The sequence below is a fragment of the Coenobita brevimanus genome, chromosome 85, assembly GCF_032717465.1.
Source record: "Coenobita brevimanus isolate Jiangsu-jjx chromosome 85, ASM3271746v2, whole genome shotgun sequence".
Lineage (NCBI taxonomy): Eukaryota > Metazoa > Arthropoda > Malacostraca > Decapoda > Coenobitidae > Coenobita > Coenobita brevimanus.
In genome coordinates, this window is record NC_137038.1 from 10,227,918 (window position 1) to 10,254,499 (window position 26,582).

The window sequence follows — 26,582 nt, forward strand, 5'->3', positions numbered from 1 at the left end:
GCTGAAAACATGCAGCCCCTCGCCGACCAATAAGAGCGCGATATGAACCCAAAACAGTGACGTCAATGGTGTTTGTGTCCAATCAAAGGCGTAGGATCTCCAAAACAGGTGGTGAGAGCGGTGACGCAAGGTCATACCATGCTTTGGACAAACTTGAACCAAGGATTGATATCGTTTAAGAAAAATTTTCAATTTTTTATAAGATATTTTGCTTGAAACTATGCAGAGCTGCACATTTTAAATTGATAAAATAGGTTAATTTTCAGAATTACGCAATACCTTTGAATTATGAAGATGTAAGTATACAAGATGGACTAACGTCAGTATCTCCAGTGAAGTTTGTTGTGATCTGTAAGGATTAATATAACTTGGCCATCTTACGTTTCGGTAATGACTCACGTGATGCAATATGAGTCAGTGGCGCCGCTGCACCTTACGAGTCCTACTAGCATTGTTACTTGTGTGTTTCATCTTATTATTTAGCTTCACGGACGCCAAGAGTGATGAATGGAGGCAAGGGTTCAGGGATGAGGGACGAGAGAGAGATTCCTCAGCTTTCTCAAATGACATTCGCCACGGAGTACCTAGGGTCCTCACAATCCCTGACAGTGTGTACTATCATGATGTGAGGAATGATATTGAGGAATACTTTGACGATGACGGCCTACACGTAACTGTTGACGAAGATGAAGGCCTGGAATATGACTCTCTGGTTGACAGTTCTGAGTACGAAGAAGCGTATCCCAGGTCAGAGTTCTCTGAGTTGCCGCACTGCTACCAGAACCCAGATGAGAGGCAGCACAGGTGACCGTTATTGCATTGTAGTTTGGTAGTTTAGTTGGACAGTCATTAGGATACAGCATTACAGAAACTAACTGAACCTAAATTAACTCTGAAAAGTACTGTACATATTTCAGTCCTCAGCTTTGGTGCTTAACTTTGGTCTCATTAGGTTTGAGTTGTGTAATGTCCAGAAATGAAGCATCACACCTGTCATATTTTCTGTAGGCTACACAATCAACAGGCACCAACGCTGAGAAGGTGAGGCAAACACCAGCTTCTTCCAGGAAGTGTATTGTTCTGAATTCAAAAACATTCCAGTACTCCGTCATACAGTAAACAGTACATCTGTGATCTAAAATAATTCCTTATGAGTTTATATCTTCATTTTAGTATTACAATATATATAAATATTGACAAACACTGTTACCAAAGTAATGAAATAATAATATGTATTTACTAAATCAAGATATAATCATTACATCTTTCCCCTTAACAAAATTTAAGAAAAATAATAAATAGAATTAAATTGTGAATAACTCAGAATAAATCAGTGCAAATGTACCCTTAGTTTGAATATTTCCCTTGAGAGATTATACATTAAAACTATGCATAATTTGGTATGTAGATTCCCACCAATAGTCTAACCACTGTACATCTAAGTACTGTACAGTACAGTGCTCATTTTGTCCCAAGCAATTCATAAATCCAGCCTATTAGGAGGTCTTATTAATCTACCTCTGGAAGTTCTTTTTTCATCTGTACCTTTTAGGGGTACTGTACATGTGGTGTGCCTGGACAAGTAGGTACTGGTACTTCTTTTGGGTCACTTTGTCTGCAATTAAATTTACCTTTAGGTGATTCACCTCTGATATCATCTTGTATCTTACTTACTAACTGAGGTGTTCCTATACTCTCATTTCCACTGGGGGAGTCCAATCTATCACTGTTATGATCACTGGACCATGTGCCTGTACCTGTTCCTGGGTGTTGACCTTCTTTGACCTTAAGCAACTGCTGTCTATTCCTTCTAAATATGTGACCAGTATCATCTTTAACTAAATATGATCTGGGTCAAACTATAACACCCTTTCTAGACTCTTTGTTTAAACCATCATTAATTCTAACTATGTCACCTTCCTCTAGTTCAGGTAAGAATCTTGTGCCTCTATCATAATACAACTTTTGAGTACTTTGTGAATCAGACAGCATGCTTCTTATGGTCTTTGGGTCTTGTGTTTGAGGGTGTAGCAGTGCTTCTGAAGTAGGAAGTGTTGTTCTTGTTCTACGTCCAAAGAGCAACTGGCATGGGCTCGCACATCCAACAACAGGAGTATTTCTATACGGTAGTCGAGTATGTTAAGATATGGGTCTTTGCCATCTTTGGCAGCTTTAGTAATTAATCTTTTTACAGTCTGTACACTTTTTTCAGCCATGCCATTACTCCTTGGATAATATGGGGAAGATGTTGTATGAGTGATACCATAGGACCTACAAAACTGCTTAAATTCTACTGCTGAAAATTGAGGCCCATTTTCACTATGGATGACTTTAGGTATTCCATGTCTAGCAAACTGAATCATACAGTACTTCACTACTGTGCTGGCTTGTGTATTTTCCAGTTGATCAAATTCAATATTATTTGCTATAATAATCAACAAGCAAGAGGTACTTCTTTCTGTTACATTCAAATCAATCAGCTCCCAACTTCTGCCAAGGTAAATTGGGAATATTATGAGGAATTAATGGCTCTCTTGATCGCTGATTACTGTAAGAATTACAAATGTCACATGAACTCGCTAAATCCTTAATTTCTCCATACATACCAGGCCAGTACACAAGATCTCTAGCCATTCTAAGGGATTTCTCAATACCTTGATGAGATTTATGAATATGTTTCAGTACAGTACTTCTTAGTTGCTTTGGTACAATAATTCTATTCATTTTGTGTAATACTCCACCTGTATAACTAATTTCCTCCCTAAAGTTCCAATATGCATGAATATCTAGAGGAGTGTCTTTCTTACAGTCAGGCCAACCTTCTAAAGTTACATCTTTAAGCATCTGCAATGTTCTGTCCTCTTTGGTTTCCTCTTTTATGTCTCTTAGACTGATTCCTGTTATATCTAACTGAGCTTCATTAATCAGATTTACTTGAACTTCTAAATCCTCCTCTTCAATCATATCATTCCATTCTACTCTGCTCAGTGCATCTGCAATGTGCATATCTTTACCCTTCTTGTACTGTACATCTAGTGAATACTTTTGAAGCCTAAGCAACATTTTTTGGAGTCTCAGAGGTGCAGATGATAAAGATCTTTTGAATATACTTTCCAAAGGTTTGTGGTCACTCTATACAGTTTCTTGGTCTCTACCATACAAGTAGGTATGAAACTTTTCTGCTTCAGAAACAATTGTTAACACTTCTTTCTCAATTTGGGCATAGTTTCTTTGAGTCTTTGTAAGTGATTTTGCAGCATATGCAACTGGATGGCCTTCTTGGAGCAGGCACGCACCCACCGCATAACCTGAGGCATCAACAGTTAAGGTCACAGGCTTTGAGACATCATAATATTGGGTATAAAATTTCCCAGATACTTGATCTTTCCTAAAAACCTTAATAATTCTTGTTTATCTCTAGGAGCAGGAAAATTACAGATTACTGGTACCTCAAGCTTTTTAGGATCTGGTTCTAAGCCATCTGATGCCAGTACATGTCCAATGTATTCTACTTTGTCAGTTCTGGTTCTTAGTTTAGCTGGGTTTAACCTTAAATTCTTTTCACGGCATCTCTTTCACACTTTTTCTAACCTTTCATCGTGTTCCACATCAGACCTGCCATGAACCAGTATATCATCCATAATGATTTCTACTCCCTCCAGATCATCAAATAACTCATGCATGTACCTCTGATATATTTCTGGAGCAGGACTGATTCCAAAGGGTAGCCTTAGTTACCTATATCTATCTATCTATCTATTGCCAGACGCCTCAATCCCGTTTGGGGTGGCCACAAACAAATCGCCTCCAAGTCGCCCTGTCCCCCGCCATTTCACTCCCCTGCTCCCAACTCACACCCCCCTCTCTCATATACCTCTCCACCCCATCCCTCCATCTCATCCTCGGCCTCCCCCTCCCTCTTCCCCGCTCCACCTCACTCACATACACTCTCTTCGTCAGTCTTTCACCCTCCATCCTCTCCACATGGCCAAACCACCTCAGTGTGTTCCTCATAACGCTTCCTATCACATCCACATCAACACCACAACGCTCCTTTATATCCTCATTTGTCAGCCTGTCTCTCCATGTGACTCCACAGGCTCCTTTTAAATAACTCATTTCCACTGCTGTCACTCTTGACTTGTGTCCTTCCAACAACGTCCAAGCTTCACTTCCGTATGTTAGAGTTGGTATCACAATACTGTCATGTAGTAACTTTTTCACTTCCTTGTTTCTTATCACTGCTTTCAAAGAACCAGCAACCTTTCTTCCCTGCTGTACCCTTTCAAGCACTTCACCCTTTCAAGCACTTCACCCTCCAAACCTCCATCCTTACTCATCACACTACCCAAGTACTTAAACGTACAGTACTCACATTTTCCAATTCCTCACCATCCAACCTCGATGTACATTCACTGACTTCTCCTCTCTCAAAGACCTTCACTTTACTCTTCCCTACATTCACCTTTAGATTCCATTTCTTACACACTCTCTCAAACTCATCCACCAAGCCTTGCAGCTCCCCTTCGTCTTCACTCAACAACACAGTATCATCTGCAAACAACAGTACAGGGAGTTTCCAAACACTATCCTCTCTCACCATGGCCACTCCAACATCCACTACCCTACCTTGTACCTCTTTTATTACCCCATCCATATACAGATTGAACAACCATGGAGACATGACACATCCCTGTTCCAACCCAACTTTCAAAGAGAAAAATTCACTTAGTTCACCATCCACACGCACTTCAGCCTTCGCACCATCGTACATACTCTTCACAGCATTCAACAACTTCCCATCTACTCCATATATTCTTAACACTTTCCACAATCCTTGTCTATCCACCCTGTCATATGCTTTCTCCAAATCCATGAAAGCCGCATACAACTTCTTTCCCTTCTCTAGAAACTTTTCCACTAAAGATCTAAGAATGAATATCTGATCTACACAACCTCTTCCCTTCCTAAAGCCTCCCTGTTCTTCTCCAACTAATTTCTCTGTTCTTTCTCTAACTCTGTCAATAAGTATCCTACCATACACTTTTCCTATTATACTAAGAAAACAAATGCCCCTATGATTACCACACACTTCTTTTTCCCCTTTTCCTTTGTACAAGGGAATAATTATACCTGACTTCCAATCCTCCGGGACTCTACCTTCCTCCCAGGCCAGTCTGCACATCTTCCACATCCATTCTACTACTATCTCTCCCCCATGCTTCAGCATTTCACCACACACTCCATCAATTCCTGGGGCTTTCCCCATTTTAACTTTCTTCATTGCTTCCACAACTTCTATCCTACTGATTTCTTCCTGTCTTCTCACCTCCCTCCTTCTCCCAGCCATTCCCCAGCCACTTATACTTGTATTACTTCCATCCTCTACATTCAACAATTCCTTAAAGTGTTCTCTCCATCTGCTCACTTTTTCTCCCTTCTCCACTAGTAATCTACCATTTTTATCTTTCACTCCCATGCTAACTTCACTTCCACCCTGTCTTACTCTTTTCACCTCTCTCCAGAACATTTTCTTACAGTCCCTCCACTTTACACTCAAATTCCTTCCAAATTCCTCATCCACTCTCTTCTTACCCTCTCTTACTAATCTTTTCACCTCTCTCTTTCTTTCTACATATAACTCTCTCTTCCGCCTCTCAACTTCTTCCATGCCCCTATTTCTCATCCATTCATTGTATGCTTTCTTCTTTTGTGCCACAGCCTGTCTCACCTCTTCATTCCACCACGCTGTTCCTTGCACCCCCCTCCGTCTTCTCTTCCTTCCACACACCACATCACATGCTGCACATATTTCTTCTGTAAATATCCTACACACACCTTCCACGTCTCCCATCTGCTCCAATTCATATTTGCCCAATCGTTCCTCCACTTCTCTCTTATACTCTGCCTTTTTCTCATCCTCTTGTAACCTTTCCACTCTCCTTGCAACTACTCCTTCCTCTCGTCTTTCCCTTCTTCTATTCCTCCATCTTACTTGAATTTTAATTCTGGTCACCACCAAGTAGTGGTCAGAAAGTCCACACCCCCAACCTCTATAAACTCTTGCATCCATTACACATCTTCGCATCCTTTCATCCACACACACATAATCAATCATTGCCTTCCTTTCATTCAGTTCACCACCCACCCTTCTCATCACTCGCCATGTATACCTGTGGATCATTTTATGCCTGATGAGGGTATTGGCTATCACCAACCCCCTCCCAGCACAAATGTCCACTAACGCACTGCCATTCTCATCTATCTCAGCAGGCACACCCCACTCACCAACTATTCCATCCACCTTCACATTCCCAACTTTACCATTCATATCACCAATCAAAAACACTCTCTCATTCCTTCCAAACTTTTCCATGCACACTTCTACATTTGTCCAGAACTCTTCTCTCACTCTTATAGCACGGTCTCGCGTTGGCGCGTACACACACACAATCGCCCACATTTGTATTCCAACTTTCAACTTTCCCCACACAATCCTTGACTCAACTGATCCATACTGTCTTATGCTCCTCTTCCATCTTTTACTCACAGCTATATATACTCCTTCCTTTGCCCTCTCATTCTCACCTACTCCTGCACATATACCCCATCCATACTCCCATTCTATCACACTTTCTCCTCTCCATTTTGTTTCAGTTATTCCACATACATCCACTTTCGCACCCTCAAGCAGCTGGACAATCTCTCTCTCTTTCACCTCATCATTTGCTCCCCTTACATTCCGAGTTCCAATTACCATGTCCTTTGTCTGGTCCTTGGTCGTCATCGTTTGGTCAGTCCTTGTCCGAGGCTTGTTGTTTGTTTTTTTAGTTAGTTGTTTTCCGGGGAGGGGCACTAACCCTCCGCCAACCCTTTTAGTCGCCGTTTACGACAAGCAGGGATACTGGGGGAGTATTCTTGAAAACCCCCCCTACCCCCAGGGGGTAGACATTTCATCAAGCTTAATTTGCCAAAAACCTTTGGTAGCATCTAAGACAGAAAATACCTTAGCACCTGAGAGCCTTGTTGATACTTCTTCAGTGGTGGGTAGCGGATAGTGTTGACTTCTAAGTGCCTGGTTCAAGTCCCTCGGATCCAAACAAATTCTTAATTTACCTCCTTTATCTACAATTACTATACTGTTAACCCAGTCATTTGGGCTGTTTTCTTTGACTATGTCTTCCTTTTCTTCCATAACCTCCAGTTCATGCTTTAACCTATCTCTTAGAGCAACAGGTACTTTCCGAGGGGGATGAGCCACAGGCACAACATTTGGGTCCAATTCTAAGTGAAGTTCCCCATCAAGGCATCCTAGTCCTTCAAAAACATCTTTATATTTGCTTAGTATTAAGTCATCACTAACTTCACATTTAGCATGATTTAATAAGACCTAACAGCATACAAGCATCCTTACTTAGAAGTGGCACACACTTTACATCAACATAAAAAGTTAACATATTTACTTGAATTATGAGAACACATAACTTGACACTTCCCTATCGGCCTGATTTTACTACCAGTAAAAGCTACTAATACAGTCTTGGTCCGCTTCAGTTCAGGCTTGTTCTTCAGTGAACTGTAGATACTCTTAGGCATAAAACTAACTTCAGCTCCTGTGTCCAGTTGGAATTTTACTAGTTGGTCATGGATCTTCAGGGTATGCCTGTCTTCTTTCTTAGAGTTTGTCTTACTTGATGCTACTTCTGCAACTTTCTTGGTGCTTTCCTTCAAGATGTACAGCCCAGACACCTGTTTATCAATGAAATCTTCTGAATCTGATGAATTTTCTTCCTCTCCTGCATACTTGACCTTCCTTCTTCTTTGCTGCTGGTACTGCTAAGATCCAAATTTGCCACACCTGTTTCTAAAGTGACCCATTCCTCCGCATTTATGACATTCCTTACCACTAGCAGGGCAGTGGCTCCTCCCAAATGCTTGCCTCATTCCACAAAATTTACATGGTGGGTTACGCTGCTGGGAATCCCTGTACGGCATTTTGGATTCTTCCCTTTTCTTCTCCTTAAGACTCTGGATACTTTAATTTTCTTCTCTTTTATCTTTAGCACCTTGTCCCTGAATACTCATGCTATTCCAGCTTCTTCCAGGAAGTGTATTGTTCTGAATTCAAAAACATTCCAATACTCCGTCATACAGTAAACAGTACATCCGTGATCTTCTAAAATAATTCCTTATGAGTTTATATCTTCATTTTAGTATTACTATCTATGTATCTGTTGCCAGACGCCTCAATCCCGTTTGGGGTGGCCACAAACAAATCACCTCCAAGTCGCCCTGTCCCCCGCCATTTCACTGCCCTGCTCCCAACTGACACCCTCCTCTCTCATATACCTCTCCATTCCATCCCTCCATCTCATCCTCGGCCTCCCCCTCCCTCTCCCCCCCTTCACCTCACTCACATACACTCTCTTCATCAGTCTTTCACTCTCCATCCTCTCCACATGGCCAAACCACCTAAGTGTGTTCCTCATAACGCTTCCTATCACATCCACACCACAACGCTCCTTTATATCCTCATTCGTCAGCCTGTCTCTCCATGTGACTCCACAGGCTCCTCTTAAATAACTCATTTCCACTGCTCTCACTCTTGACTTGTGTCCTTCCAACAACGTCCAAGCTTCACTTCCGTAGGGTACGTTAGAGTTGGTATCACCAGACTGTCATGTAGTAACTTTTTCACTTCCATGCTCACTTCCCTGTTTCTTATCACTGCTTTCAAAGAACCAGCAACCTTTCTTCCCTGTTGTACCCTTTCAAGCACTTCATCCTCCAAACCTCCATCCTTACTCATCACACTACCCAAGTACTTAAACATACTAACATTTTCCAATTCCTCACCATCCAACCTCGCTGTACATTCACTGACTTCACCTCTCTCAAAGACCATCTCTTTACTCTTCCCCACATTCACCTTTAGATTCCGTTTCTTACACACTCTCCCAAACTCATCCACCAAGCTTTGCAGCTCCCCTTCGTCTTCACTCAACAACACAGTATCATCTGCAAACAACAGTACAGGGAGTTTCCAAACACTATCCTCTCTCACCAGGGCCACTCCAACATCCACTACCCTACCTTGTACCTCTTTTATTACCCCATCCATGTACAGATTGAACAACCATGGAGACATGACACATCCCTGTTTCAACCCAACTTTCAAAGAGAAAAATTCACTTAGTTCACCATCCACACGCACTTCAGCCTTCGCAACATCGTACATACTCTTCACAGCATTCAGCAACTTCCCATCTACTCCATATATTCTTAACACTTTCCACAATCCTTGTCTATCCACCCTATCATATGCTTTCTCCAAATCCATGAAAGCTGCATACAACTTCTTTCCCTTCTCTAGAAACTTTTCCACTAAAGATCTAAGAATGAATATCTGATCTACACAACCTCTTCCCTTCCTAAAGCCTCCCTGTTCTTCTCCAACTAATTTCTCTGTTCTTTCTCTAACTCTGTCAATAAGTATCCTACCATACACTTTTCCTATTATACTAAGAAAACAAATGCCCCTATGATTACCACACACTTCTTTTTCCCCTTTTCCTTTGTACAAGGGAATAATTATACCTGACTTCCAATCCTCCGGGACTCTACCTTCCTCCCAGGCCAATCTGCACATCTTCCACATCCATTCTACTACTATCTCTCCTCCATGCTTCAGCATTTCATCACACACTCCATCAATTTAGTATTACAATATATATAAATATTGACAAACACTATTACCAAAGTAATGAAATAATGATATGTATTTACTAAATCAAGATATAATCATTACAACACCTACTTCATAATTATTTGTAAATTAATGAGATGTCACTTCTCAGTGCAAGTATTACTTTCATTATGTATAATTTCATTTTCTTAAGGTTTTTGAAGCTTTTGTCTTTATTTGGAATCAGTTTACTTTATTTAACCCTTGACATTCAGAGGGCTGTTTTACAGTAAATACCAGCCAGTTTTGCAAATTTGGGGGAGTCATAGTTACTTTATTCATGCTGTCTGCAGACAGTTTCATTTAGCTTAGATGTGTGGTAGTGAGAGATTGTGTCAGACTCCATCACTAGCCAACAAATAATTCCCCTTTGGCAAATAATTTCTTTTGGGTAAACACAAGTTTTTTGGGTATTATTTTACAAGTGGACAATACTGTACGCTGTTCAGGAATATTACGACCATTAACGTAAAGTATATTCCCTAAGGATGATAATGAACCCTCATAACCACATTCTGAAATTGATATTTTCGGAGATAATGAATTTAATTTAAAATTCCAAAAAACTTATCTTGGATCTTCATTCAGCCACTGCGGGTAAAAAATGCATGCGTTCATATGTGTGTTTCTCTTCCCTTTGACTGCTCATACATCTCGTAGGTCTGTATCACCCACACATATGCCTACTTTAGGTCACGTGATGGTATTTTACCATTGAATTTGAAGCGTGGTCTTTGATTCATTCTTGATGGAAAATTCAAATCCTTCCTAGTATGGCCTCCGAAGAAGATAGACGTGCTGTGTGTCCCAGGTGTGAAATTGATTATTTACAGGTGATTAAGCTTAAATGAGGGTGAGATTTGGAAGATTCCGGTGTTGCTGTTTGCTGATGATACAGTATTGTTGAGTGAAGATGAATGGGAGTTGCAAGGTTTGGTGAATGAATTTGGGACAGTGTGTAGGAGGAGGAAGCTGAAAGTAAATGTAAACAAAAGTAAAGTTATGGCTACAAGTTAATGTAAACAAAAGTAAAGTTATGGTGTTTGAGAGGAATGAAGTCACAGAATGTACAGTAAGGTTGGATGGTGAGGATATGGAGAATGTGAGTGCATTCAAGTAGCCTACTTGGGTAATGTGATGAGTAAGGATGGAACTTTGGGGGATGAAGTGCTTGAAAGGGTACCAGTACAGCAGGGAAGGAAGGTTGTTGGTTCTCTGAAAGCAGTGATGAGGAATAGGGAGGTGAGTATGGAAGTTAAGAAGTCACTGCACGATAGTATTGTGATCCCTACCCTGACGTATGGAAGCGAGGCATGGATGCTGCAAGAGGGGAACAAGTCAAGAGTGAGAGCAGTAGAAATGAGTTACTTGAGAGGAGCATGTGGAGTGACATAGAGGGACAGGTTGACGAATGAAGAAGTGAAGGAACGTTGTGGGGTGGATGTGGATGTGGTTGAGAAGATTAGGAGAAATACACTGAGGTGGTTTGGACATGTGGAGAGAATGGAGAATGAAAGACTGACTAAGAGGGTGTATGTAGGTGAGGTGGAGGGAGGGGAAGACCAAGGATGAGGTGGAGGGATGGAGTTGAGAGGTATATGAGGGAAGGGTGGGTGAGTTGGGGGGAGGGTAGTCAAATGATGGGTGACAGAGTGACTTGGAGGCGTTTTGTCTGCGGCCACCCTTTGCGGGATTAGGGCGTCGGGCTATAGATAGATAGATAGATTAAGCGTTTCCACTTGGAACCTGAGGAGGCTATTGAGTTTTTTAGAAGACACGATGTATTACCTTCAGAAGTTTATTGCCCAGATTGTCAGGAACCGTGTATATTTAGAAAAGACAAACATCAGTGGTACTGTGGTCGGTACAAAAAGTACGCAAAAACCAAGAAACGAGTCCATTGTGGTTTTTGTGTTTCTGACTACAAAGGAACTTTTTTGGACAACACACACCTTCATGCTTGGCAAATTATATACATTGTTCATAAACCACTGGATTCAGAAGTTCTGGAACCATGACGTTATCATCATATGTTTGAAGTGGCCTACCCCTGGAAGACGACGACAACCCAGACGACCCTCGTCCTAGACCATTGCATCTCTAGGGTAAGCATTCCCCTTGGATAGGTTAGGTTTGGTTTGGTTTAGTGTGTTGGGTGAGGTTATGTTGGGTCTGTTTGGTTAGGCTTGGTTAAGTCTGTATGGTTAGGTGGTTAGGTTTGGTCAGTTTGGTTACGTTAACAGGTGGTGCAGTACTGTATATTTTTCTGGTGGTTTTTGATGTGATTTGTTTTTTACTTAATTTTTTGCGGAAAATGCTTGATTTCACCTACTTGTCCAGTCAAAGTTCGTGATTGGAAAAGAGGGGAAATGAGGCATTTCCGACAAAAATGACAGTCAAAAACATTCGAATCGCATCAAAAACTGCTAGAAAAATATATTGCACTACCTGGGGGGTGTATTGTCCACTTTTTTTTTTTTTTTTTTTTTTTTTTTTTTTAATGCGAGGAAGAAGGAACTAAAGGCCAAGAGCCTGCAGTAACAGTTCCTTCCAAGAGAAAAACAAAATACAATAGAGAGCCAAATTCAAGATCCGATCATTTTGAGATGCCTGGACACACTGCGTTTGAAAGACTGGAGATCATAGGCAGCAGGAAGTACAGACAGAGGGAGACACTTCCAGAGCTGACCTGTTGCATAAATGAAAGACTGGGAGTAATGGTTAACTCTTGCATTAGAGAGTTGGACAGAAAAGGGATGAGAGTTTGCTGCCAGACGGGTGCTACGCGCCCGTCATAGAGGTGGAAGAATGCAAGCAGACAGTTCAGAGGAGTAGTGACCATTAAAGTAGCGATAGAAAAGAGATAAAGATGCAACAGTGCAGTGAAGAGACAGAGGTTGAAGGGAATCAGTAAGAGGAGGAGAGTTAATGAGACGAAAAGCCTTTGACTCCACCCTATTGAGAAGAGTTGTATGTGGGGAGCCTCCCCACACATGAGAGTTGTACTCCACACAGGGGTGGATAAAACCCCTGTATAGAGTCAACAATTGTGCAGGGGTAAAGAAAGAGCTGAGTCGGCTTAGCACACCAAATCTCTTGGAAGCAGATTTTACAAGAGATGTAATATGATCTTTCCAAGGTAAGTCCCAAGTAAATGAAACCCCAAGCATGTTCAAGGATGATGCAGGATTAAGCTGAATATTATTAAACATTAGTGGGTATACCTGTGGAAGATTTTGTTGGGTTGATAGGTGAAAGAACTGAGTCTTAGATGCATTAAAAACAACCATATTATTTTTACCCCAGTCAGAGATACGAGCCAAGTCAGACATTAGGTGTGCCATAGCCTCATCCCTTGTTTGTTGAAGTAACTGTTGAGATGGGCGTTGCGGGAACTGAATGGAAAGGTGAAGGGTGGAGTCATCAACGTATGAGTGGATAGGGTTAGATGTACAGCTTAGATCATTAATAAATAAAAGGAAGAGAGTTGGTGATAGGACATAGCCCTGAGGAACACCACTGTTGATAGATCTAGGAGAAGAACGATGGCCGTCTACAACAGCGGCTATAGAACAACCAGAAAGGAAGCTAGCGATGAAGGCACAGATAGAAGGATAGAAACCGTAGGAGGGCAGTTTGGAAATTAAAGATTTATGCCAGACTCGATCGAAAGCCTTTGAGATGTCAAGTGCAATGGCAAAGCTTTCGCCAAAGTCCCGAAAGGAGGATGACCAGGAGTCTGAAAGGTAGGTGAGAAGATCGCCAGTGGAGCGTCCCTGACGGAACCCATACTGACGATCGGAAAGAAGGTTGTGATAGGAAAGATGCCTTAAAATTTTTCTATTGAGAATTGACTCGAAAACTTTTGAAATACAGGACTTTAAAGCAATTGGACGATAGTTGGAGGGTTGGGAGTGGTCACCCTTCTTTGGGACTGGCTGAATGAGAGCAAACTTCCAGCAAGAAGGAAAGGTACAAGTTGACCGACAGAGGCGAAAGAGTTTGCCTAGGCAGGGTGTAAGCACAGAAGCACAGTTCTTGAGAACAACAGGAGGGACCCCATCAGGCCCATATGCCTTGTTAGTACTGAGGCCAGTGATGGCAGAAAATACATCAACTGAAGAAATTTTAATGTCAGCCATCAGGAAGTCAGAGGGGGGATGTGATGGAGGAACAGCCCCGGAATCATCTAAGGTGGAATCAGAGGAGAAAGTCTGTGCGAAGAGATCTGCATTATCAGTAGAAGAAATAGCTACAGAACCATCAGAGTAGAAAAGAGGAGGGAAGGATGATGAGGTAAAGTTGTTAGAAAGATTTTTGGCAAGGTGCCAGAAGGAGCGGGAAGAATTCGAGTTGGAGAGTTGAGAGCATTTAGTATGGATGAAATTATTTTTTGTAGAGCGAAGAACAGACTTAGCACGATTCCGGGCAGAAACGTAAAGATGATGTGATTCAGGGGTGGGTTGGCTCCAGTACCTTTTGTAGGCCCTCTCCTTGTTGCGGACAGCATTAGAACAAGCGTGATTAAACCAAGGCTTTCTTGCATTAGTCAAAGAATATGAGAAAGGAATGTATGCTTCCATGACCGAGAGAATAACCTCCGTGATGCGCAAGGCACACTCAGATGGCTCCCGACCATGGAAGCAATAATCATTCCAGGGAAAATCAAAGAAGTACTGCCTGAGGGCCTCCCAGTCCGCGGCTCCAAAATGCCACTTGTAAATATTTACCGTTTTTTGGATAAAAGAACTTTTCTGATTAGTATTTATGTGATTCATTTGATTTTAACCCTCATTTCTTGTGCCTGTTCTTCCTCCTTCTCTGTCCATCCATCAACAGTGGAGACCCATGGAAATGTAGGGTTATGGATGGGACTGATGAAGAGAAAATAAGCATTTCCACAGGAAGGTGGCAGTTAAAATTAAGTGAATAACATGAAAAAGAAAAGAAGAACCACTGGGAAACCTCAAGAGGTCATAAGGTTGGGTAGTAATGATGATAATACTGTAATACCATATTAAAAATAGTAACAGTCTGTCCAATGGAGACTAGGCAACTGTTTTCCCATACATTAATTCTCTCTGTTTATATCCATCTATAGCCCAACGCCCTAATTCCGTAAAGGGTGGCTGCAGACAAAACGCCACCAAGTCTCTCTGTCACCCTACATTTGACTGTCCTTCCCCCAGCTCACTCCCCCCTCCCTCATATACTATACCTCTCAACTCCATCCCTCCACCTCATCCTTCTGTATAATGAAGCCTTTTTTTTTTTTTTTTTTTTTTTTTTTTTTTTTTTTTTGCTAGCACCAGATGCTTTTATTCAGCTCAGGGATTTTCTTTGACAGAAAGGACTAAAAACTACTTCTGGTAATCTTCCTTACTGTTACAACAGTATTTTTATCTGCCAGTTGATTTGATTCTGTTCAGGAAGAACCTCTCATAGTAGAGGGGTTAATAAATAAGTAGCCTACCCCCAGTAGCAGTGATGTACTGTATGTTAATTAGAAATATGGGCTACATTGCAGGCAACCAAAAGGTCCATGATATCCCCTGTTGCATGGTTCCCAGGAAGGAGCATGACATCCAAGATGATACTGATCAATATGAGAATCTCATTTTCTGTTAGCTGGTAGCTACTGCATTTGGAAATTGTAACTAATATACAGAAACCACCACAGCCAACACAGGTAGATAACTGGGTTTGGTGAGTGAGGCCCGGGATCGAAACCTCGGTCTCTATGTCGGTTTCTTTATATAGATTTTGGTGGTAGGTGGTGGCGACCATCATCCACTCACTTGATGTAGTGCTGCCTGCTTCTTCCTTAGCCTTTATCATTCTTTTTCTGTACCTGCCCTCCTCTCTTCTTATTTCTCCCATCTTTCCTGTCACTTCTTACTGCTTTTCTTTCCTTTACAGGTGGTTTTACATTGAGTGACAAGCCAAATGGTTTCCTGTAAGCCAGGAAACTATTTACAACGCTGGGTGGTAACCATATAACCAAACTATACGTGCTCCCTACGTGTCAACAGATGGGTTGGTGGAAGGTTAGCGCCCCTCCCCGTAAAACAAATAACTCAAAGTCAAATGGCCACCCCTTACGGGATTATGGCATCTGGCAATAGAAAATAGCTAATATTCAAAGAGTTTCAGTATTGAAATGATAGCAGTAGTGACTACTTAATACCATAAGTAGCTGTTGCTTTCTGGAAACTGCCTGAAAAGGAACGCACAGTTCATTACCTCTTAAATATTCCGTATACCAACAGTTTTTTATGAACTGATGTAGAGTTACATGGTACTGGTACAGTAAGAGTTCTGGTTATGGAAAAGATGTATAGTCAGACACTTACTGTATACCGGTACTTTCATTATTATGGGATTGTCATTAGACACCAGGCCTAGTCTCATACCCATATCCTAATTCCTTTCAAGGTTCATCAGGTCTGATCTTAAACATTTTAACATTCTGTGCCTGGAAAAGTAGAGAATGTGAAGGTGAATGGAGTAGTTGGTAAGTGGGGTGTGCCTGCAGAAGTAGATGGGAATGGCAGTGCTCTATTGGACATTTGTGCAGGTAGGGTTGATGATAGCAAATACCAGTACCTTCTTTAGGCACAAAGTGATGCCAGTGTATAGGCTACATGGCGAGTGATAAGAAGGGTGAGTGGTGAACTGAATGAATGGAAGGCAGTGATTGATTATGTGTGTGTTGAGGGGATGAGAAGGTATGAAGGCTAATGGATACAAAAGCATAGAGGTTGGGGGAGTGGATTTTCTGACCACTGCTTAGTGGTGGTGAAAGTCAGTGTAGTTATAAATGTGATGGATGAATGGAAGGAGAGGACAGGAGGAAGTAGTCCACCCAAGGAGGATAGAAAGGTTGCAGAGGATGGAAATAAGGCAAAATTTAAGAGAGAAGTGGGGGAGCAATTGGGTAAATATGATACTGAGCAGATGGGGGAGGTGAAAGATGTGTGCAAGATAGCTACCATATCCTTAAAAGAAATCTGTGCAGCAAGTGAGGTTGTGTGTTGGATGAAGAGAAGATGAAAGGGGATGCAAGGACAGCATGGTAGATTGAAGAGGTGAGACAAGCTGTGGTGCAAAAGAAGAAAGCATATGGTATAGTGAGTGGATGAGAAGCAGGGGCATGGAGGAAGTTGAGAGATGGAAGAGAGAGTTATATATAAGGAGGAAGAGGGAGATGTAAGAAGAGAGTGGATGAAGAATTTGGAATGAATGAGTGTAAAGTGGAGGGAGTGCAAGAAAATGTTCTGGTCTGAGGTACAGAGAGTTTGACAGGGTGATAAAGAAGTTAGTATGGGAGTGAAAGATGAAAATAGTAGATTGATAGTGGAGAATGGAGAAAAAGTGAACAGATGGAGAGAACACTTTAAAGAATTGTTAAACATAGAGATTGAAAATAATGTGAGTATAAGTGGCTGGAGAATGGCTAGAAGAAAGGGAGGTGAGAAGTAAGGAAGAGATCAGTAAGATGGAAGTTGTAGAAGCAATGAAGTAAGTCAAAATGGGGAAATCCCCAGGAATTGATGGAGTGGGTGGTGAAATGCTGAGACATGGGGAAGAGATAGTAAGGTAGTAGAATGGATATGGTAAGTGTGCAGATTGGCCTGGGAGGAAGGTAGAGTCCTGGAGGATGGAAGTTAGGTACTTGTACAGTTATTCCCCAGTACAAAGGAAAGGGAAAAAAAAAGTATTTGGTAATCATAGGGGCATTTGTCTTAGTGTAATAGGAAAAGTATATAGACTAGTAGTAGAATGGATATGGGAAATGTGCAGATTGGCCTGGGAGGAAGGCAGAGCCCCAGAGGATTGGAAGCCAGGTATAATTATTCCCCTGTACAAAGGAAAAAGGGAAAAAGAAGTATGTGGTAATTATAGGGGCATTTGTCTTCTTAATGTAATAGGAAAAGTATATGGTAGGATACTTATTGACAGAGTTAGGGAAATAACAGAGGAATTAATTGGGGAAGAACAGGGAGGTTTTAGGAAGGGACGAGATTGTGTAGATCAGATATTCTTTCTTAGATATTTAGTGGAAAAATTTCTAGAGAAGGGAAAGAAGTTGTATGCGGCCTTCATGGATTTGGAGAAAGCCTATGACAGGGTGGATAGACAAGGATTGTGGAAAGTATTGAGAATAGCCTATATGGTATGGAGTAGATGGGAAGTTGTTGAATGCCGTGAAGAGTACTGGTATGTATGAGGGTGCTAAGGCTGCAGTGCATGTGGATAGTGAACTGGGTGAATTTTTCTGTTTGAAGGTTGAATTGAAACAGGGATGTGTCATGTTTCCATGGTTGTTCAATCTGTATATAGATGGGGTTATAATCAAGATACAAGGTAGGGCAGTGGATGTTGGAGCAGCCCTAATGAGAGGGCAGTGTTTGGAAACTCCCTGTGCTGTTGTTTGCAGATGATACTGTGTTGTTAAGTGAAGATGAAGGGGAACTGCAAGGCTTGGTGGATGAGTTTAGGAGAGTGTGTAAGAAATGGAATCTAAAGGTGAATGTAGGGAAGACTAAAGTTATGGTCTTCAAGAGAAATGAAGTCAGTGAATGTACAGTGTGGATGGATGATGAGGAAATGGAAAACGTGAGTGCATTTAAGTACGGTACTTGGGGAGTGTGATGAGTAAGGATGGAAGTTTAGAGAGTGAAGTGCTTGAAATGGTACAACAAGGAAGAAAGGTTGCTGGTTCCTTGCAAGCAGTGATAAGAAATAGGGAAGTGGGCATGAAAGTGAAAAAGTTACTAGGGTACATGACATTATTGTGATAACAGCTCAAACATATGGAAGTGAAGCTTGGACCTTGGAGGGACAGAAGTCAAAAGTGAGTGCAGTGAAAATGAGTTTTTTGAGAGGAGCATGTGGAGTCACATAGAGAGACAGACTGACAAATGAGGAAGTGAAGGAACATTGTGATGTGGATGTGATAGGAAGCGTTAGGAGAAATACATTGAGGTGGTTTGGCCATTTGGAGAGGATGGAGAGTGAGAGACTGACGAGGAGCGTATATATGAGTGAAGTGGAGGGGGGAGAGGGAGGGGGAGGCCAAGAATGAGATGGAGGGATGGAGTGGAGAGGTATGTGAGGGAGGGGGTGTGTGAGCTGGGAGCAGGGCAGTGAAATGGCGGGGGACAGGGCGATATGGAGGCGATTTGTTTGTAGCCACCCCTTACAGGATTAAGGCGTCTGGCAATAGATAGATAGATAGATCTTTAGGGCTTTCATGCTTTGTTCATTATAACACTGTGTGCTCTTGTATTCCATCTTTTGTCAGAGCTTAATAATGTGTTTCTGTCAGTATCTGTTACCGGTAGCTTATTTGTAATTTTGAAAACTTGTATGAGCACTTCCCTCCTTCATTTCATGTAAAGAGAATACCGGTACTGTATAAATTCAGGTAGCCACTTTAATCATTCTTCATATGAAAGATGGTCAACCTGAACAGTCTTTGTGGATCCCTGTATTTTCTCCAGAGTATTGACATCCCATGCCAGATAAGGACTCCAGATATGAACTGTGTTTTCTGAATGGGATCTTACCTACCGGTACCGGTAGCATGGATTTATTTTCATGAATATACTGCATTCATATGTTTAAATCTTTTTCTTTATTTTTCTCTTTGCAGATGTTGCCTTTGCAGCTGAACATCGCTTTTGTGGCTGTACGTCCCTTGTGATGTAGCTAAACTCCCAAATCCTTTTCTTCTGTGGTCTTATCAGTACAGCATTATGAATCATTTCCTCTCCATGTTCCCTTCTATTTTATATATTCATTCTCTCTTATGTGGGCCTATGTGCATTACTTTACCTTTTGTGTGTGTGTGTGTGTGTGTGTGTGTGTGTGTGTGTGTGTACAGTGTGTGCTTGCTGACGATATTGATTTGCAGGTCAGCAGTGGTGGTGAGCACCCTGGATGGCCGTGTGACAGGTTTGGATCTAGCCTCAGGCGCTGTGTTGTGGTCACACCAGACGGGACGCACCACCAAGCCTCTTCTTGCCTCCTCCATGTCCAAAGTTGGTGCTGAGTTATTGTATCTATGTTTGATGTAGTTCCTATGAATTGTTTATGAACTTCAAAAGTTTTGGTAGACAGAACACATTACTGAATTACTACAGCACTATAAGTGACTGAGTTCCCTCATTGATGATTTTTAATGTTCTTCACTTTTATGACAGAGTTTTAGTTATATTAAGATAAATGTTTGTCAGACTTGTTTCATTTTGTGTCCATAATCATGATACTGCAAGCTAGCAAACCATAAAAGATTCATTTCAGCACTGTACTTTAAGTTCCTGTAGCAACCATGATGAAGTGAACTGTTTGAACTGCAGCACTATTGGTAATCAGATATCATTGTTTCACAGAGTACATACTGTCCTTATTACTCAGAAAGGAGGAGATTCACCTGGAGGTGGCATGTCCTTCACATGAGTGAACCCTTCCAGACAGAAATTTGACTGTTTACGGATGTGTACAGTACAGCAATTAAATTCCAACAGGAAGCAATTAGTTACTGTAGTACAATAATGCTAATAGTTTTAAATAGGGTACCGTACTGTAATTTTTTATTTATAGCTACTACCATGTATATGTTGTTATAAATCTTACTTTCCTAATTTTTTAAGTATCAGTGAATCATCCAGCCCTGCCCAGTTGTTAATGATTTATCTTATTGGTATGATTCTTGTAAGCATAAATTATTGAATTATACATGACTTTTCTGTTTATCATTTACAGTTATGTCAAGATATGTGCTGCAAAATTTCAGATTGCCATGTTTTGACACAGATAAACTGATTTAGTTCATTTAATAGGCTGTAGAGGAAAGTTGATTGTGCTGGGACTGGAAGTGAGTGGTTATAAGTGGTCACACCAAGTGTGCTGTGTATAGTTTGATATGTAAGAATGGGAGTTTGGAGGATGAAGTGCTTGAAAGGGTGCAACAAGGAAGAATGGTTGCTGGTTCTTTGAAAGCAGTGATAAGAAAGAGAGAAGTGAACCTGAAAGTAAAAAAGTTGCTGCATGATAATATTGTGATACAGTACCAACTCTGACATATGGAAGTGAAGCTTGGACCCTGTTGGAAAGACACAACCCAAGAGTGAGAGCAGTGGAAATGAGTTATTAAAGAGGAGCATGAGGAGTCACATGGAGAGACAGACTGACTAATGAGGATGGGAAGGAACATTGTGGTGTGGATGTGGATGTGATAGAAAGCTTTAGGAGAAATACATTGAGGTGGTTTGGCCATGTGGAGAGGATGGAGAGTGAGAGACTGATGAGGAGAGTGTATATGAGTGAGGTGGAGGGTGAGGATGAGATGGAGGGATGGAGTGGAGGGGTATATGAGAGAGGGGTGTGTGAGCTGGGGGGAGGGCAGTGAAATGGTGGGGGACAGGGCAACATGGGGGCAATTTGTTTGTGGCCACTTCTTATGGGATTGAGGCATCTGGCAATAGATAGATGGATAGATAAATAGATAGTAATGTCCCTCAGTGAACTTACGTTAGATATTTGAAAGCATTTGCACTGGTATCATTATTTCTTGAAAAAAACAGTCCCTTAAGTTTGGACAAAATAAGAAAAAGTCACAGGTATAATTCTACCACATTTTGTAGAACATTATGAACCTAATGTACATTCTTGGATATCAGCTGTACAGAAATTAACTTCTTTTCTTGGAACTAAATTTACCACTACAGGATTTTCCCATGTTCTGGTTTTCCCGTATTCTGGTTGTGGTAATATGCAGGGTGTCATTTTGTACTGGTAATTGCTTGTACTTAATTCAGACACTTATATAATTCAAAATTTCAAACCATTAATCCTTACTGGACTGATTCTTTGTACGTTAGTTTACCTCCCCAGAGTCATTGTTTTATAACCAATGCATTGAGGCTTGCATCTAGGCCCATACAGACCATTGTGCCTCACGTAAAGTCTACAGCTTGGGAAGGGATAATACTGGGCCACATGAAGCTCCATTCTATATGTAACCTATGTCAGCCACCCTCTTCTTGTGTTCAAATGGAACAATACCTAAACTGTCATGTCAGGAGATATATTGTATTCACCTAGCTATTGCCCAGTTATAAAGATAATTAGTTTGCTGTAAACTAATCACTCAGAAAGATTGCTGGGAAGGATTACTATTACATAATCGGCTGTTTTGGCAGGGGGGGACAGACGGGTGTGGGGGTGTTGGTTGTGGAGAAATGGGTGGAACATGTTATGAATGTAATGAGAGTAAGTGATAGGATATTAGTAGGTGGAATGATGTTTGCAATTACAGTATATTGATATATGCTCCACAAGCAGGCTTCGGTGAGGTAGAGAATGATAGATTTTGGGTTGACTTAATACATGTAGTTGGTGGTATGGGGGATGATGAGATAGTGGTTTTGGGAGGGGACTTAATAGTCATGTAGGTGAAGCAGCTCAAGAATATGAAGGAGTACATGGGGGATGTACATGTGGTACAAGAAATGAGGAAGGGGAAAGATACTCGAATTTGGGGAGGCAATGAACATATTTGTTTGCAACACACATTTTCGGAAAAGAGAGAGTACAGTAAAACCTCGATATGACGGACTTCAATAGACCGGAATTCGCTTTTATCGGACTCGAGGAGCTACCGGACTAAATTCTTATATATTGGAAAAAGTCCGATAAAGCCAGAAGCAGTCCGGACTGCCTGACCACTTCAGCTGTTTTCACCACAGTCAGGTAAATAAAAGGCATGTTTATCAGTGTATAGTACAGTATTATTATATATAATATACCATTTGATTAATGTAGTGAAGCTACAACACAGTACAGTACCACAATGGTAGTCAAAACAGTTTAAAAACTGTTCATGCAATCCGGACTAATGTCTGATACAGTAATCCCTCCAATATCCGACGTAATAGAGCCAAAGGCATGTCCGGATATTGGGCCCCAGCCTCCTGGACTTGTACTTATGGACCCTAACTCAGAAAAACACCTATACAACTCCCTCTGGACATGCATTGCACCTATTTTAGACCCAAATCACACCAATAAGGGACATAAAAGACTGAAATAAATGCAAAAGAACCATAAAGTGAGGTTTTAGAGGTGAGTTTATACAATATTAAACATTCCGGGTACTTACAGGTCCCTGGCTCCTGGACTGGATTGAACCGCCAGTTTACAGTCCACAGTTAATCCTCTGCACTCTAAATTCTAATTTCTTAACACTGCACAACACTGTAAATTCCCATGTGTTCTAGTGGCGAGGTATTGCAGTTTATTCGCTGTTTATTCACAAAAAAACAAGCACCTGTGGCTTGCACTGCTATAAGCATCTGCTCTCGATCGGAGTTTGGCTGTGACTGTTGATGATGGCGGGGTAACTGAGTTGCCAGATCGCAACGGCCACATTACCAATCTCATCAACTTTCATTACCAAATTTAACTTTTCATTACCAAATTCTTAAAGCTAGCATTTATTCTTCACTATTTATATATACAAGTGGAAATACAGTAAAAGTTCAATTCTTCGGCATCCAATTTCCCGGCAAATCTGACATTTCGGCAGTTTTGAGAAATAGTCCCATTTACGAAAATCTCTGATTGTTCGGCAGATTTTCCAATTTTTTTCGTCCCCACTACTGCTGGGGACTTCTAGCAGTAGCAGACTCCAATCAACCCCTTCTAGTGTACATATGTAAATAAGGAACCTACTATAAGTTTAGGTAAGTGCATGTGAACTTGTAGGCCTACTGTACCATTACATTTATATAGAGTATGTTCACTAATTTCTTTATTTTTCATATTCATGTATAGTACTGTATTCATTACAGTATTGTACAGTATCAAACAGTATACAGTACTCTCTCCAAACACATTTGTAATGATATGAGTAGTGATGATAGTGTTCACCGAAACATATAAGGTACTGAGTGGTTAGGGTTTTTGATAATTCGGCAATTTTGATTTTTCGGCACTTGCCTGGTCCCATAGATGTCGGAAAATCGGACTTCTACTGTACATGTAATCACTCTCCTTATAATTAACACCACGTTGATTATTTTCATGCTACGTAGGGTAGCAGATTAATCAGAGAGAGCAAACAATCCACCATCTCCATCCTGTGTATCCTCATACATGTGAAAAATCCATTTGGTAATGCATTATTCTGATTCATTACCAAACGAATTTTTCATTACCAAATTGGCCCACACTTGGTAATGAAAAATACCAAATGGCAACCCTGACAGGGGAGGGGGGAGGGGGAGGAAGGAAGGGGTGAAGGGACCACGGTGTAACAGCTGTTCGGCGCCACGCGGCAATTTCAAATTACGGGAGGGAAAAAAGTCAGATTTGTTTCAAATTTTTTGCGGGTTTTGGCCCATTTTGGGAATATTGGATCCCAGGACGATCATATCCGGTTAGTGGGGATGTTCGGATATTGGGCGTTCGGATATTAGAGGGATTACTGTATCAGAAAAAGTCTGGATTAGCTGGGGGAAGTCCGGATGTCGCTTTTATTGGAATCTCGCATTTTTCGGAATGGTTTGGGTCCCAATTAGTCTGTTATAGTGAGGTCTTACTGTAGGTTGATTACATATGATTCTGGGGGAAATAGCTGTCAAATAGATTATTTCCTGGTTAGGAGGGCTGATAGGAGGTTAGTGGGGGATGTTTAAGTTATAGGAATCGAGGAGTGTGTGCAGCAGCACAAATTATTGATATATGACATGGTACTTAAAGAGCGAGTGATGAAATCGATGACTTATGTTCGTCATCATCTTCATCATCATCATCCAATCTGTTCCCGGGAGGAAAATATGCAAGCTGGAAAGCCAAGCAGTAAGGGGGTGCTTTCTATGGCGAGATGAGGAGAGTGGTGGCTGAATAGGGAGCCATTGACAGAGGGGTTAATGAGCAGTACAGAGCCCACAAGAACAACTCTTGAGAGTTACTGATGCAGTATGTGGTTGGACAAGGCCCAAGACATAAAGTAACTTAGTGGTGGAATGAAGGTGTAGAAACTTCAGTTAAGGAGAAAAGAAGGCTTTTCTGGGAATGGAAGAAGGGTGGTAACAAAGAAGAATACTTGGCTGCCAAGCGTAGGGCTAGAAGAGAGGTATACAGGGCGAGGTCTGAGTCACAGAGACTTTTACTTGATAATCTAAATCATGTGGAAAGGAAGAATATGATATTTAAGGTGGCAAATCAGGCGAAGAGGGAGAATCAGGATATCATGGGTGAGCAGTGTGTGAAGAATGATGAAGGAAGGGTAGTGGTGAACAGTGGGGAGATTAAAGATGCATGGAGAGAGCATTTTAGCTGGTTGATGAATGAGGAGTTTGACTGGGACAGGGAAGGTTCTGAGCCAGCAGATCCAGTGTTTGGCCCTTGGCCTTTGATTGATGCTGCTGCCGTGAGTGAAGCAATAGGCAGGATGCAGGTGGGGAAGGCAGCAGGTGTGTCTGGGTTGACTGCTGAAATGTTGAAGGCCTCAGGAGATATAGGAGTGAGGTTAGTCATTGACCTGATACTTATGATTATATTTGAGTGTTGTGTCCCAGATGATTGGCTGAAGAGTCTAATTGTCATTGTGTACAAGGGGAAAGGTGATGCCTTGAAAAAAGGAAATTATAGAGGTATAAAGCTTTTAGATTAGATAATGAAGGTAATGGAGAGGATTCTAGAAGGTATGAATAGAGAAAGAGTGAATATTGATGAGTTGCAGTTTGGGTTTATGCCGGGCAGGGGGACCACTGATGCCATGTTCATTGTTCGAGAGCTACAGGAAAAATATATAGGAAAGAAAAGGGAACTGTCCTTTGTTTTTGTTGATTTGGAGAAGGCCTTTGACAGATTCCCTAGAGAGTTGGTGAAGTGGGCAACGAGAAAGTTTGGGTTCGAGGAGTGGCTGGTCAGGGTGGTTATGGCCGTGTATGTGGGTGCTCACACCCAGATAAGGGTGAATGGAGTTTAGAGTGTGGAGTTTTCTGTGAATGTTGGCATGCATCATGGGTCAGTCTTGAGTCCTTTGTTGTTTATCATGGTACTTGAAGCCCTCGCACGTGACTTTGGAAATGGACTCCTGTGGGAGATGTTGTATGCTGATGACTTGGTGTTGACTGCAGAGAATGAAAGGGAGGTGGAGGAAAGATTTAGGAAGTGGAGACATGATATGGGGCACAAGGACTTAAGAGTAAATGCAGATAAAACAAAAGTGATGATATCTAGGGTTGGTGGCAGTACCGTCAAATGACTATGTGCAATTTGTCACAAGGGCTTGGGAAGTAATTCCATCTTGTGCACTGTTTGTGATAAGTGGGTGCATAAGAGATGTTGTGGTATTAGAGGTAGATTGTGGGATAATGTTGATTTTACGCGTGCAGTGTGTTGGGGAGAGCAGGTGGAGATTGTCAGGCGTGAGAGGATTGAACTTGCTTGTGAGTCTCTTGAGTGTGTGGAAGAGTTTTGTTATTTGGGAGACATGTTATGCACTGGAGGTGGGGCTGAGGTGAGAAGTGGTTGGAAGAAGTTCAGTGAGCTGTTGCTTCTCCTGACATTGAGAGGGCTCTCCCATCGTACTAAGTGATCTTTGTATGCAGCATGTGTTAGGAGTGTAATGCTGTATAGAAGTGAGACCTTGGTAGTAAAGGAAGAGGATATTCGCAGGCTCAAATGTACAGAAATGGCAATGATTAGGCGGATGTGCAGTGTGTCCCCAAGTGCAAGGCCTGGAGGGGCTAGGTTTATGAGGGAAGAGTTGAGAGGTAGGATGGGACTGGAGTGTATTGGTGTTGTGATGAGGAGAGGT

The 26,582-nt window shown here is 41.6% G+C and overlaps 1 protein-coding gene across 1 annotated transcript in view; it reads left to right on the forward strand.

The window, feature by feature from the left end:
* The first annotated feature begins 409 nt into the window (after positions 1 to 409).
* The window catches only part of PEK (pancreatic eIF-2alpha kinase), a 131,646-nt gene continuing 105,473 nt past the window's right edge, over positions 410 to 26,582 (forward strand). The window contains exons 1-2 of the mRNA XM_080280576.1: positions 410 to 804; positions 19,665 to 19,791. Of these exons, the coding sequence (XP_080136702.1) occupies positions 410 to 804; positions 19,665 to 19,791 (522 nt within the window). The remainder of the gene's footprint in view (positions 805 to 19,664; positions 19,792 to 26,582) is intronic.